Source organism: Bos javanicus, chromosome 5, assembly GCF_032452875.1.
Source record: "Bos javanicus breed banteng chromosome 5, ARS-OSU_banteng_1.0, whole genome shotgun sequence".
Classification (NCBI taxonomy): domain Eukaryota; kingdom Metazoa; phylum Chordata; class Mammalia; order Artiodactyla; family Bovidae; genus Bos; species Bos javanicus.
In genome coordinates, this window is record NC_083872.1 from 15,180,577 (window position 1) to 15,195,819 (window position 15,243).

The 15,243-nt window shown below is 37.7% G+C and overlaps 1 protein-coding gene across 5 annotated transcripts in view; it reads left to right on the plus strand.

The window, feature by feature from the left end:
- The window catches only part of LRRIQ1 (leucine rich repeats and IQ motif containing 1), a 223,193-nt gene that overhangs the window by 18,009 nt on the left and 189,941 nt on the right, over positions 1–15,243 (plus strand). For all 5 annotated transcript variants that reach the window (XM_061415659.1, XM_061415661.1, XM_061415660.1 and 2 more), the window contains exons 8-9: positions 4,612–6,240; positions 14,177–14,329. In XM_061415659.1, coding sequence (XP_061271643.1) covers positions 4,612–6,240; positions 14,177–14,329 — 1,782 coding nt within the window. The remainder of the gene's footprint in view (positions 1–4,611; positions 6,241–14,176; positions 14,330–15,243) is intronic.

The following is a 15,243-nucleotide window of genomic DNA, read 5'->3' on the forward strand; positions in this document are numbered from 1 at the left end:
TCACACGGAAGGTAAACTGGTTCAATTATTGAATGTGTCTATGTAAAACTGTAAATGTAAAATTTCTTCTAAAGTTTGAGGAAGCATACTGTTATGTTTGAGGAAACATTATGTATGAGGAAACATACTGTTATTTCATTATGATTTAGGATTGTTATGAAAGGTTACTGCATTTCTTTAATGCAACTAATTGAATGTGTTAAGTATCCCTTTAAGTTTAAGATGACGCATTTATTATTTTTAACTAATTTACACTGCAGCTTTTATATAAGATTATTTTAAGTAATTGCAAATAAAAAGTAGATAAAATTTCCCATAATTCTGTAATGTAGTTAAAAATATTACCTTTCTTTGTATTTTTCCAACTCTTTTTAAAGTTTATATAAACACATTCCTGAAAAAGTAGGCATATCCTATCCATCTCTAAATAAAACGGTTGGTTAGGCATGTGAAGATGCAGGTTCAATATGAATGACAAGAAAAAAAATGACAACAGTGACTCACAGGTAATCCAAACGTTGGCGTTAGGAGAGCCATGAAATTCCCGTAATTATTATATAGCAGCAAAATAAACAGGAGATATGAAAAGAAAATTAGAATCTTTAATGTAATACCAAGTATATATTCTTCCCCTGGAGGAGGGCTTGGCAGCTCTCTCCAGTATTCTCTGGAAAATTCCATGGACCAAGGAGCCTGGCTGGCTACAGTCTATAGAGTCACAAAGAGTTGGACACAACTGAAGCAGCTTAGCACAACACAGCAGCACAAAGTATATATTCTAGACTTGAATAGTTCAGTGTAAAAAGTAAAATTTCAGTGGATAGATTTAACATTAGATTTGACAAAACAGATGAGAACATTATTGAAGCTAAAGGGAAGTCAATAGAAAATGCCCAAATGTAAGCACAGAGAGGACAAAACTGGGGAAAACAGAAAAGAGAAGAAGAAATATGTGATACACAATGAAAATATTAAAAATGTGTATAATAGTAATTTGGAAGGAAAGGAGAGAATGGGGCAGAACCTTTGGGTAAAGAGATAATAGTTGAAATGGTTTCAAATTGTTTTAGAAAATTCAACTTGAACATTTAAAGATGAGTAAAGATCCCCAAGTTGAATCAATACAAAGAAAATCACACCTGGGGATTGAATAGTGTAACTATTAAAATTCGAGATAAGGAGGGAAGATCTTAAAATCAGCCAAAGAAAAGGCTCATTACCTAAAAAGGAGCAACAGTAAACTGGCAGCTGATGTTCATCCTTACATGAAATGATGGAAAGACGACGACAGAGTAAAAAACCTAAGTGCTAAGTGTTAAGGGTTTCTTTGATCATTGTTGTTCCATCAGTCGCTTAGCCGTGTCCAACTCTTTGCGACCCCCTGGACTGCAGCGCGCAAGGCTTCCCTGTCCTTTACTATCTCTTTGAGTTTGCTCAAACTAATGTCCATCGAGTCGATGATGCCATCCGACCATCTCATCCTCAGTTGCTCCCTTCTCCTGCCCTCAATCTTTCCCAGCATCAGGGTCTTTTCCAATGAGTTGACTCTTCATGTCAGGTGGCCAAAGTATTGGAGCTTCGTCCTCATCATCAGTCCTTATTTAGGGTTGATTTCCTTTAGGATGGACTGGCTTGATCTCCTTGCTCTCTCTGATTAGTGTTCTTTGAATCCTCAGTCTTCCTCTGCTTTCTGGACTCAGTTTTCCTTTCTTGGAGTATACAGCTAAACACTTGCCAAAAATATACTTTTGGACAGGAAATTTTCTCAATGTTTGCACAATTGAAAATGTTTTTATTTTGCTTTTAAAACTGAATGATTAGTTTTCTTGGATGCAGAATGGAGGTTTATTACAATTTAGTTTTAGCAGTTTAAAGATATAACTCCATTACATGTTTATTTTTGCACATGCCATCTCTGGGCTTCCCCTGTGGCTCAGCTGGTAAAGAATCCACCTGCAACATGGGAGACCTGGGTTCAGTCCTGCATTGGGCAGATCCCCTGGAGGAGGCCTTGGCAACCCACTCCAGTATTCTTACCTGGAGAATCCCCAAGCACAGAGGAACCTGGTGGGCTACAGTCCATAGTGTCTCAAAAGAGTCAGACATGATTGAGCGACTAAGCAAACACAAAGCACGTGCCGTCTTTGATCGCAAATCTGATGCTCGTTTATTAAGTTCTTTTGAAGCTTTAAGATTTTTCACTTTTTGCATTCATCCACACATATTTGCTGGTTTTCTACTGTGTGCCAGGTAGGTACCTCTCTATGAGTACTTAGGATACAGCAGTGAATAAAACAGAAATAATCCCTGCCTTCATAGAGCTTATATTCCTTAGTGTTCTGAAATATTGTTAGTGTTTACTATATGAGCCATCACTGTGTGTGTGTGTGTGTGAGTGTGAGTGTGTGTGTGTGTGTGTGAAATGGACTCATCTGAAGGCCTTTGTTTTTGGTTTAGAAAACATTTTTCTATGATTCTCTTCTCTTCAGTTTTTCTCAGTTTTTTTATTTTGGAACTCCGGTTAGTCATATGTTGAAGTTTCTGTGTTGATTGCCTTTACACCTGAATGTCGTATATTTCATAACTTTGTGTTTTGTATATTGTTTTGGGAAACATCTAATTTTGAAGTTTTGTTTAGGCATTTAGCTATTCAACAATTTTATCATGATTTTTGTTTGTTTGAGTGAGTCATATATTTTTATTTGGGCACTTGCATTTCATTTTTTATATGAGATTCTTATTTAAACATTTTTTCTTAAACATATCTTTAGCTTTTACTTAAATAGTTTTCTCAGAAATTGGACCTTCCTTTTGCTTATTGAAGCATTTTTGTCACTTCACATCATTTGTGTTAGTTTTTCTAAATATTTGTGCTGGGGTCCAGCCCCGGTGGATCCAGGGAATTCGAAGGGGAGATGGCTACGGCGATCAGGAAACAACAGCTTATTCAAATGTTAATTAAAGATATAAAGAGTGGTTAAATAAGGATAGCTCAGTGAGGAAATTGAGTGGAGAAATGAGGCTGAAATAAGGATAGCTCAGTGAGGAAATTCAGTGGAGAAAAGAGGCTGAATAATTCAGCCAGAAGGTGAGAGAAAGAACGACATGGGGAGACCAAGTTTCGGTGAACAAGGCCCGCACTTTATTTTCCAAAGTAGTTTTATACCTTAAGTTATGCATAGAGGATAATGGGGGAAGGGGTAGAGTCATGCAGCAAGCCAGGCTTTCTTCCTGCAAACTTATCATATGCAAAAGCTTAGGTGATTTGCATCATCTTCTGGCCCGGAGGCCTGTTAACATCTTAAGACCCTTTCTTCAGAAATCTTATTTTTCTCTAAAGGTGATTAGTCAGGCGCCACCCTCCAAAAGCATTAGATAAAGTTGCATTCCTACAGAGCAAAGGTGTGGTGGGCTATAACAAGAAAAAGAATTAACTCAAGGGTCCCAGGTTACAAACATTAAAGCTACTACTTACACCAATTATATTAATCAATACACTGCCAGGGACACAGCAGGTAAGGGATATGGAAACTTAGCAGCAAACATTGGCCCAACAAGTGAAAAACCCTTCACCAATACAATTTCTAATCAATCTTTTAACTGCTCAAAGGAATCTGTATTTAGACAGTTTAGAACACCTCATGCCTCTCACAGTTGGGAGGCTCTGAACAATCACAATTGGCCGGAAAAACCTATTCAGGCAGGCTAGAGGACTTCCAAAGGAGTTTGTAGGTTGAAACACTGTCACACTCAGGAATTATTAACTGGAGCTGTAAGTTAACTCTTTTTTCAGAGAGAGGTAGTGGGGGACAGCCCCCGTAAAGTCAGAGGTGTAGGTGAAAGCACAAAGCAGAAAGTAGGCAGACTCTGGTTTTGGGGATAGATGCTCGAGAACTTCCAGAGGGACTCCTGAGGCTCGATCTTGCCTTTGCGTATGCCGAGACTCCTTCCTCATGACCTTTGCCACAGGCAGAGCTCCTCAGCTGGCTCCCGGCATATTTGCCCAATTTTGTTGATCTGTTTACTTCTGTTTTAGGAGTTTAGTGACAATGATATTCTCACCCAACTCTGGATTACTTCACTTAGTGCTTTATGGGCTTATCAGCTCTCCTAATAGACAGGATAAGATATATAACTAGACTAATGTGTATCTACTACCTCACCTTCCTTATACTATAACTTAAAAATCATTCCGTTTCTGCAGTCCCTGTGCTGCTCGCTCTAGGGGTCTCTTTTATCAGAACACCCGTCTTATAAAGTTTGAAGTCCTTTTCTCCTACACAAATTTTAGATTTTGGCTTTTCTTGCCTTTTCTCTGTGTCCTTCTGACTGCATATGCTTTCTATCATCAAAGAATTCCTCAATTCCCCAATTTCAAGTACAGTCTTAATATTAGAGTATCAGCTTACTAAATTGATAGAAGTTCCTAAATATTTTAAAAAATCAATATGCCCTTTTAAATAAATTACTTTAGTTCCTCTAAGTAAATTTTCTATTGATTCTATTATGATTTCAGTTTCAGTATTTGTTTTCATCTGTATTACATATGATACTTTAGTAATATTTCACATTTAGCATATGCTAACTACTATATATCTTACTTTATTTTAGGAATTTATTAGAAACTTACATTTACAAATGGAAGAAGAAAGAACAAAATTCAAAGACCTACAGGAAAAAGAAAAAATGCGTTTGTCAAAACTGCAGCATAATGCAGCTGTAAAAATTCAAGCTAAATATAAAGCATTTGTGGCCTACCAAAAATATGGCCCAATCATAAAGGAACAAATAGAAAGTAAGAAAAAGAAAGCACAAGAGTGGAAGGAAAAGGAAGCAAAAATACGACAGATAGAAGAAGAAAAACGGAAAAGATTAGAGGAGAAACAAAGAATAGAAGAAGAGATAGAAAAGCAGATGCAAGAGGGAAGGAAAAGGAGAGAAAAGGAATATATGGGAAAAAAGAACATCCTGAGACAAGAAAGGGAGCAACTATTAAAGATGGAAAAATTGATATTGAGAGAAGCTACAAGAAAACAGCTAATAATAAGTAGAGCATTAAAGATGGGAGAATATAATGCCAAACATTTATCTATTGAGGATACATCAAAGAATAAGGATGTTGGAGCCAAAAGGCTAGGGGATGGAAAGTTAAAAATGTGGGAAGATGCTTCCCCTTGGTTAGCTGAAGAGTCAGATAAGAGAAAAAATGTAGATAGAGAGCTTGTATTGAAAGAATCAGTCCAAGTGCAATTAAAGGAATCTATGTCAAGCCAAGCAATTTTGGCAATATTTAAAGTGGAAGAAAAAAAAAAGAACCTAGCAGTACAATGTTCAGAAGAATTCGTCAAGCAAAAAAGGAATTATGAAAACAGAGATCAGAAAAACCAACTGGAAAACCTGCATCTAAAAGAAGATGTCAGAGAACAGTTCCAGTCGCAAGAATTACAGTCTCAAGTACAAAAAGAGGAAGTCTTGAAACCTTCCATAAATGAGACTATGAGACAAGAAACCCAAATAATACTAGGAAACAATCAAGAAATTGATGAAGTAAAAGACAATGAATCACAGAAAATAGTTGATGATAACCAACAGAATAAGATGCAAAAAGTAGAAAAAGAAATATCAGGACAGTTAGGAACATTATATGAAGAAAATAATATAAAGGAAATTTCAGTGATTTCAATGAAACAAAAACCAGTACCACTGAAATTAGAAAAATCTGAAGATATAGGGGGAAATACATTACTACAAGAAGAAGAAATTGATTTAAAATATAAAGAAGCAGAGGAGAACCCAAAAGGCAGTGCTCTGAATAGTGACTTGGTTTTTAACACTAATGATGCTATGATAAATGTAGAAGGCAAAATAAACAAGCAAAACTATATTGTAGATGCTCCTTGTGAAGATTTGGGTGGCTATAATGCAAAGAACTGTTTGGTTTTTAAAGAAGTAAACTCTCTTAAGTCTCAGATTCAAGAAATTCCAGAAGAATGTCATGAAAATACAGCTGAATGTGAAAATATAGTGGCCTGCTCTATAGAGCCAACACTTCTGTCTTCTATTGAAGAAAAGAGGCTAGCTTGGATAACATCATTTAAACCCTGGTTTGAAATTTTCAAGCAAAATCAACAGAAGAAAATTGTTAAAAGAAGGAGAATTATAAAATGCCCAGTCAACACGATGCCCCCTTTGAATCCACTAGAAATTCTTCGGTGTGGTCCTTGGGATACTTTACAGCAGGTATTTTATAATACTTTTAACATACTGAATTTTAATTGGTTCTCTAAAATGTAACTTCAAAAATCTTTATATAAGGCAGATTTTATTTTTAATCGAAGTATGCTGCTGCTGCCAAGTTGCTTCAGTCGTGTCCAACTCTATGCGACCCCACAGACAGCAGCCCACCAGTTGATGTACAAAAGGTTACAGGTGTACAATATAGTAACTCATAATTTTTAAAGGTTATACTCCATTTATGGTTATTATAATATATTGGTTATATTCCCTGTATTGTACAACAAATCCTTGTAGCTTACTTACTTACTTACTCCCCCCTTTCCTCTCCCCACTGGTAATCACTAATATGTTCTTTGTTTCTCAGAGTCTTCTTTTTTTTGTATCCAAGAATTTTCTCAGTCAATGAAGTTACTAATGAAATACTTATCCTATTTGAGAAGAGTTGTACCTAAACGATCTCCTCAATTAAAACTATCCAGTGCATCGTCTTCAGTAAGGCACTATGAAGAGCTTTGATTTATATCTTGAAACCTATTTTCGAGGGGCCTATAGCATTATTAGGCTTCTAAGAATGGAGTCATCTGGGAAAGTAGAGTTGAATTAGAGTAGAAAATTTGTAGATTGATACTCAGCTTGGAGCTAGTTTGTTTTAGTCCTGGAACACAGCACCACCTAGTGGCTCCTTTTGTAATTTAGTCATGCGCTATATAAACATGGTACATGGCTCCTCCGTCCATGGGATTCTCTAGGCAAGAATACTGGAATGGGTTGCCATTGCCTTCTCCAGGGGATCTTCCTGATCCAGGGATCGAACCCAGGTCTCCCGCATTGCGGGCAGACGCTTTAACCTCTGAACCACCAGGGAAACCCGAAATTTAAAGTAGCTCTAACCAAATGCTACTAATTTACTATGCTTGTTAAAACATAGCTTCAATCAAAAATAAGATAGAAATAAACATATGTGTAGAAAAACAGGAAAGAAATATCAATAACCTCAGATATGCAGATGACACCACCCTTATGACAGAAAATGAAGAGAAAAAGCCTCTTGATGAAAGTGAAAAAGGAGACTGAAAAAGTTGGCTTAAAGCTCAACATTCAGAAAATGAAGATCATGGCATCTGGTCCCATCACTTCATGGGAAATAGATGGGGAAACGGTGGAAACAGTGTCAGGCTTTATTTTGGGGGGCTCCAAAATCACTGCAGATGGTGACTGCAGCCATGAAATTAAAAGACACTTACTCCTTGGAAGAAAAGTTATGACCAACCTAGACAGCATATTAAAAAGTAGAGACTACTTTGCCAACAAAGGTCCATCTAGTCAAGGCTATGGTTTTTCCAGTGGTCGTGTATGGATGTGAGAGTTGGACTGTGAAGAAAGCTGAGCGCCAAAGAATTGATGCTTTTGAACTGTGGTGTTGGAGAAGACTCTTGAGAGTTCCTTGTACTGCAAGGAGATCCAACCAGCCTATTCTAAAGGAGATCAGCCCTGGGTGTTCCTTGGAAGGAATGATGCTAAAGCTGAAACTCCAGTACTTTGGCCACCTCATGCGAAGAGTTGACTCATTGGAAAAGACTCTGGTGCTGGGAGGGATTAGGAGCAGGAGGAGAAGGGGACAACAGAGGATGAGATGGCTGGATGGCATCACCAACTCGATGGACGTGAATTTGAGTGAACTCCAGGAGTTGGTGATGGACAGGGAGACCTGGCGTGCTGCGATTCATGGGGTCGCAAAGAGTCCGACACGACTGAGAGACTGAACTGAACTGAATTGAACTGAGAAGGGATTTAAGATTAAAGATTTAAGATTAAAATACACATAGTTAGGCCTTAAGCTCAAAATATAAAATTTATTTGATTTCTTGATATAGGCAAGATACCTAGAAAGGGAAACATTAATGTTAATATGTATACATTGTTTTATTCATTCACTCAGCAAATATTCATCTATCCCATATGATCAAGTCCATATTTATTGTTAGATTAAAGGGACAGAAACAAACTTGTCTTTGCCCTCACGCTTCTGACTTTGGAAGGCAAAAAGGCATTAAACAAATAAATACGTTACTGTGGATTTTTATTTCTAATGTATCAAATGAGATCAGGGTTCATATTTTCTTTCTGCCATTTACTGGCTGTGTCACCTTGCTCTTTCTGGAAACTGGGAAGAGAAATACCTACTCTATAGGATTGTTGAGTTTTCAAATACTGTATGTGAAGAATTTGGTCTTGGGCTTGTAACGTATATAATAGTCATTGTCAAATGTGGGTCTCAAACATCTGAAGAGAATGGCAGTGGACTTATGATTACCTATTTCATCAAATAAGTCAGAACGTGGAAAATGCTGAATCATCTACTATATGGAATAGTACTCCAGAAGGATATGACTGAAGAGCAGTGATTATTGACAACTAACATTTTTTTTTTCCCCTAGCAGAATGCTTTAACTAATTCATTTTTGTTTTGAGTATTTTGCTACTAATGGTAACTAGCCTTAAATAACCACTGAAAAAAGGAGTATAGCTTAAGGATTGTTTTCTGTGGCTTTACAATACGGCATGGATGACGATAACATTTTAGGGGCTGATTAACTTTTAGGTCAGAATGTCTCACTTCATTCAAGGAAGACTGTAATTAAGTGGTGGTGTGATGGTGCATGACTTAGTTGAAGTTATATTCTCGTTCATTTAAGCCACTAATCATACCTCAGATTCAGTCTCTTTGCAGCTGATTTTTTAAACAATATTATTTCTCCAGGTTGAATAGATTTGAGATTGTGGCACAATCACAAATTTGTTAACACAAAGCATAACACTCATTGCTCCTGTTACTTTGGTAGTTACAGTTTACCGTAGATGCGTGACACTGCTTGGGTTGAATTGCTCAAGTGCAATTGAGAGTGAACTCTGTAAAAAATACGTGGCTCTTTTAGGTCATTTTATTTATCAAAACTGTCAAGGATTTAGGGGAAATATAGATGATTAAGTGGAAAACTAATTTGTGATATTTTATCAAGATGTAATGAATGAGTCTTAGGTTGCTCGGTTGGTAAAGAATTCGCCTGCAATCCGGGAGACCCCGGTTCAGTTCCTGGGTTGGGAAGATCCTCTGGAGAAGGGCAAGTCTACCCACTCCAATATTCTGGCTTGGAGAATTCCATGGACTGTTTTGGGCTTCCCTTGTAGCTCAGCTGGTAAAGAATCTGCCTGCAGTGCCCGAGACTTGGGTTCGATCTCTGGGTTGGAAAGATCCCCTGGAGAAGGGAAGGGCTACCCACTCCAGTATTCTGGCCTGGAGAATTCCATGGATTTATAGTCCTTGGGGTCTCAAAGAGTCGGACACGACTGAGTGACTTTCACTAGGTTCTATGAGACAGTTCATTTTTAAGTCATGATGTAAAGTGAAACCTACCAGGCTCCTCCATCCACGGAATTTTCCAGGCAAAAGAACTGGAGTGGGTTGCCATTTCCTTCTCCAGGGGATCTTCCCAACCCAGGGATAGAACCCAGATCTTCTGCATTGCAGGTAGACACTTAACTGTCTGATCTACCTCATAAGAGACCAAAAATATTAGTTTTCCAAATATTTTTATATTACCCTTCGGTAATATGGGAACACAACTATGAATGTTATAAATATTTTAGTTTTTCCACAGGGCTAAGATAATGCATTTGTTCAGTTATTTGAGAAGCATTTAGTGACCATTTACTATGCCCCAGTTGCTCTTTTATCAGGCTGATCATACACTGATGAATACCTATGGGCATTAATTCTATATTGACCTTAATTTTTAGAGCATAAAGCAATTTTATTTGTGTGATTATTTTCATGCATGTATCAAAATGATTGAACTTCCCTGGTGGCTCAGTGGTAAAGAATCTGCCTGCCAATGCAGGAGACGTGGTTTCAATCCCTGGGTCAGGAAGATCCCCAGAAGGAGGAAATGGCAACCCACTTCAGTTTTAATTTTCTTGCCTGGGAAATCCCTTGGACAGAGGAGCCTGGGAGACTACCGTCCATGGGGGTCACAAAAGAGTTGGCCATGACTTAGCAACTAAATTAACAACAATCAAAATTATTAGTGTAAAAGTTTATTTGATCTCATATGTTTGGGAAAATCTAGAGTACAACAGAATATACATTGCTGTATCATGAGGAAATTTTTTTAATTTAACTTAACTTATTTTTGACACTGGGTCTTCGTTGCTGCACACGGGCTTTTCTCTGGCTGCAGCGAGAAGGGGCTGCTCTGTAGTTGTGGGGCACAGGCTTCTCATTGCTGTGGCTTCTCTTGTTTTGGAGCTTGGTCTCTAGGTGCACATGCTTAAGTAGTTGTGATGTGGGGGCTCAGTAGTTGCCACTTTGGGGGCTTAGTTGCCCCATGGCATGTGGGATCTTCCTGGACCGGGGATTAAACCAGTATCCCCTGCATTGCAGGGTGGATTCTGAACCACTGGACCACCAGGGAAGTCCCAGAAAATGTTTAAATGTTCAGTACAAGGGAGGAGGAAATACCAAGAAATACTGCATATTCAAAAGTAGACACCATCGGCAAGTACACTGCAGCAGCTATCACTCCTATACTGCAATTAGAGAGCTTGCCACATTATAACTAGAACTTAATTGTGTTTATGTGCTTGTAAAGTAGTGTTCAAAATCCTTCAAGCTAGGCTTCAACAGTACATGAACCAAGAACTTCCACATTTTCAAGCTGGGTTTAGAAAAGGCAGAGGGACCAGAGATCAAATTGCCTAAATCTGTTGGATCATAGAAAAAGCAAGAGAACTCCAGGGACACATCTACTTCTGCTTCAATGACTATGCTAAAGCCTTTGACTGTGTGGACCACAACAAACTGAAAAATTCTTCAAAAGATGGGAACACCAGGCCCCCTTACCTGCCTGCTGAGAAACCTGTATGCAGGTGAAGAAGCAGCAGTTAGAACTGGACATGGAACAACAGACTAGTTTAAAAGGGGAAATGAATATGTCAAGGCTGTATATTTCACCCTGCTTATTTAACTTCTATGCAGAGTACATCATGCAAAATACCAAGCTGGATGAAGCACAAGCTGGAATCAAATTGCTGGGAGGAATACCAATAACCTCAGATATATAGATGACACCACCCTTATGGCATAAAATGAAGAGGAACTAAAGAGCCTCTTCAGAGAAGGCAGTGGCAACCCACTCCAGTACTCTTGCCTGGAAAATCCCATGGATGGAGGAGCCTGGTAGGCTGTAGTCGATGGGGTCACGAAGAGTCGGACACTTACTGAGCAACTTCACTTTCACTTTTCACTTTCATGCATTGGAGAAGGAAATGGCAACCCACTCCAGTGTTCTTGCCTGGAGAATCCCAGGGACGGCAGAGCCTGGTGGGCTGCCGTCTGTGGGGCTGCACAGAGTCAGACACGATTGAAGCAACTTAGCAGCAGCAGCAGCAGCAGCAGCAGCAAAGAGCCTTTTGATGAAGGTGGAAGAGGAGAGTGAAAAAGCTAGCTTAAAACTCAACATTCAAAAAACTAAGATAATGCCATCTGGTCCCATCACTTCATGGCAAATAGATGGGGAAACAATGGAAACAGTGACAGACTTTATTTTCCTGGGCTCCAAAATCACTGCTGAAGGTGACTGCAGCCATGAGATTAAAAGACTCTTGCTCCTTGGAAGAAAAGCTATGACAAATCTAGACAGTGTACTAAAAAAAAGACTCATCACTCTGCTAACAAAGGTCCATCTAGTAAAAGCTATGGTTTTTCCAGTAGTCATGTATGGATGTGAGAGTTGGACCATAAAGAAAGCTGAGCACCGAAGAATTGATGCTTTTGAACTGTGGTGTTGGAGAAGACTCTTGAGAGTCCCTTGGACTGCAAGGACATCAAACCAGTCCATCCTAAAGGAAATCGGTCCTGATCATTGGAGGACTGATGCTGAAGCTGAAGCTCCAATACTTTGGCCACATGATGTGAAGAGCCAACTCATTGGAAAAGACCCTGATGCTGGGAAAGATTGAGGGCAGGAGGAGAAGGGGATGACAGAGGATGAGATGGTTGGATGGCATCACTGACTCAATGGAGATGAGTTTGAGCAAACTCTGGGAGATGCTGAAGGACAGGGCAGCCTGGTGTGCTGGTCCACGGGCTTGCAAAGAGTTGGACACAACTGAGCAACTGAGCAACACCAACAACAAAACAGTATATTATTAAATTGGGCAGGAGAATATAAATGGTAGAATAGCATTTGTTACTATAAAGCTGCAGCTGTAGGGTTTTCAGTTTTTAAGTGTTCGATTCTAGTGTGTTTAGTTTTTTAATGTAGAATCAGTTTTCTAATTATAGAATTTATGGTATCTCCTTTGGACAAATTATAGGGACATTACACAGCAGTTATCCTGACACAGGTAGGTAAATATGTTTCTTTCTGAAAAGTTATAAAAAAGAAATTTGTTTCAAAAGTTGTTTTAGATTATTGGTAATTGAGAAATTCCTAAAGTCATTTTGAAACTAGAAAATTCATTCACCAAGTGTTTAACAAATACCAGATATTGCTTTTGCTACTTAAAGAAAGGGGTAGACAAATCCCTTCTTTCTGTTTCCATGAATGTATGATCTTCCCATTCACTTACACAAATATGTAAATGTAAAACTTTATTGCACAGGAAATTTCCACATGAAGAGGAGTTGCACACTTAAGAATTTTATGCTTTCCCCAGCTTTTTTTGAAGTAATAATGCTTTCAATTTCAATGAAACACTTAAAATTTCTTTTGCACGTGTTATACCCTAGTATATATGCTAGTATACACTATAAAGCTACTAATTTTTAAATTGTTGTTCGGTACATAGGAAATCTGCCCTTAGGACACCCAATGTGGCAATATGAAAGTATTCTTACTATAAAGCAATTTAGTTTATATATTTATTTCAGTGCATAGACTCAATTATAGTGAAGAAGCAACACATCATTACATTATTACTGTGCCAAGTTTACTTAGGTGAGAGATCCTGAGTTTAATACATGGAATGCTTGTCAGTAATCTCAAAATATTTATATCTGATATGTTCTCATAGAACTATAAGTGTAGTCCTTAATATACCTACCATAAAGTTCAATACATTCTTTGATGAATTTTCTTTAGTTGAAAAGACTTAAAAAGAGAAAAATTTCTTAGGAAAAAAGCTTCATGAAGTAGTGAGTGCACGGTAATATCTCAATAATAGGAAATGTTATAAATGTATGATAATAAGTATTCATGATTTGTTACACTGCAGATTCTATATGATCTGGGTATATTACATTATTCAATAGTAAAGGATGGTTCATACTTTTATAATACAGAAGCATAATAGAATGTTGTTTTTATTGCATAGTTCAGTTACTTTTGCATGTTTCTACTTATTACAAGTTCTGTAATATCTCTTCTCAGTTAAACTTGCTTCATTTTTAGAAGAGAGTTGAGCTATTCTAGTTGAAATATGGCAGGTTGGTTTTAAAATCTGTTCCTGGTCTGTTATGGCTTCTGATACTATCCAGGTATCCCAAAGATACTGTCAAACACAGATCTTAAATGGTTAAATAGTGCAGTCCTGAAAATAATGCCAAGAGACATGAAGAACAGGAAAATGGATTTGATGAAAAGTCAAGGAGTAAACTAATGAATGATTATATTATTATTGCTTCTATGTTTATTACCTTTGAACTTGAGTTGGTCATGAATGATTACATATATTTATAGATTACATTCTATGAGGGGAAGAAATGTGGTAAAATGGCCAGATAGCTTAAATGAAATTGAGTTGTTAATAAAAGTGGGTTTCAATATATAGCATTACTTTTTTTTAGACGAAAAATTTAAAACAATTTTTCAAGGTTAATATAGTTTGTCTTCATTATATTTAGATAATGATATGCTCTGATTTTTTTTTAATTCTCTAGGTTGCAACAATAACATTTCAAGATTTGCCAGGCTGTAGTCTCTCTACACTGGCTGAGTGTCCAAATCTTCAGTTTCTGTCTCTTCGACGCTGTGGATTAACTTCCTTGAACAGTCTGAGTAACTGCAAAAGATTGAAGTACATTGATGCACAGGTGTGTCCTATGTTATCATTATTTATTTTATAATAAAATGTAAAACAGATTCAGGTGTACATTTAAGAAGTGACAATTTTGAAGAAACATTTAATAAAATAGCCTGTAACTCAGGGTCTAGAGAGATCAAGGGCCAACATTTGTGAGAGCCATATAGGAAAGATGCTTAGGTGCTATGACCTGGGGAATTATCTTCATTCGTAGGTGACAGAGTTATTGTTTTGTTACTTTTTGTTGCATAACAAATGACCACATTATTTAATAAGTTAAAAACAAAAAAAGCAGCCATTTTATTTTACTCTACTTCTGTGGGCCATGAATTGAGGCAAGACTTATTCTGGGCATTCTATCTGTCTCATACTGTGTTGCCTAGATGTCTGATGTACTTTGCAGTTGGGGCTGGAATGTCCAAATACATTCTTTGATATGTCTGGCACTGGAAGGTTGAAATTTCCCTCCCTCTGTATGTCTCTCTCTGTCCCCTCCCACCACCTTGGGCATCTTTACAGGGTGAGCTTTCCAAAAAGACAGTCTTCAATATTAGGGCTTAGCAAGCATCTGCCTGCATCATACTAGCTTATGTTCTATTCACTAAACTTTCATTTCAAGTAGGAGCGGACTGTGAGTATGTGTAAATATTGGTTGTGAAGTTTATAGGAAACTGCTTACAAAATAATAATCTACTGCAATCTGCTTTCTGGTTCCTAATGAGTCATATCTTTCCCACATGCAAAAGGACTCATGTCCCAAAGACCCCTGAGTCTTATAAACTTATGACATCAGACTTGGAATTGAAGCACAGAATCTTCTTATCTGAATCAAATCCAAGTGGAGATGATCTGCTCAGAGAGAGTTCTTTCAACTCAGAGGTCTATAAAGTTAAGGGAAAGGTAGTCTTCTTTCACTCCCCCACA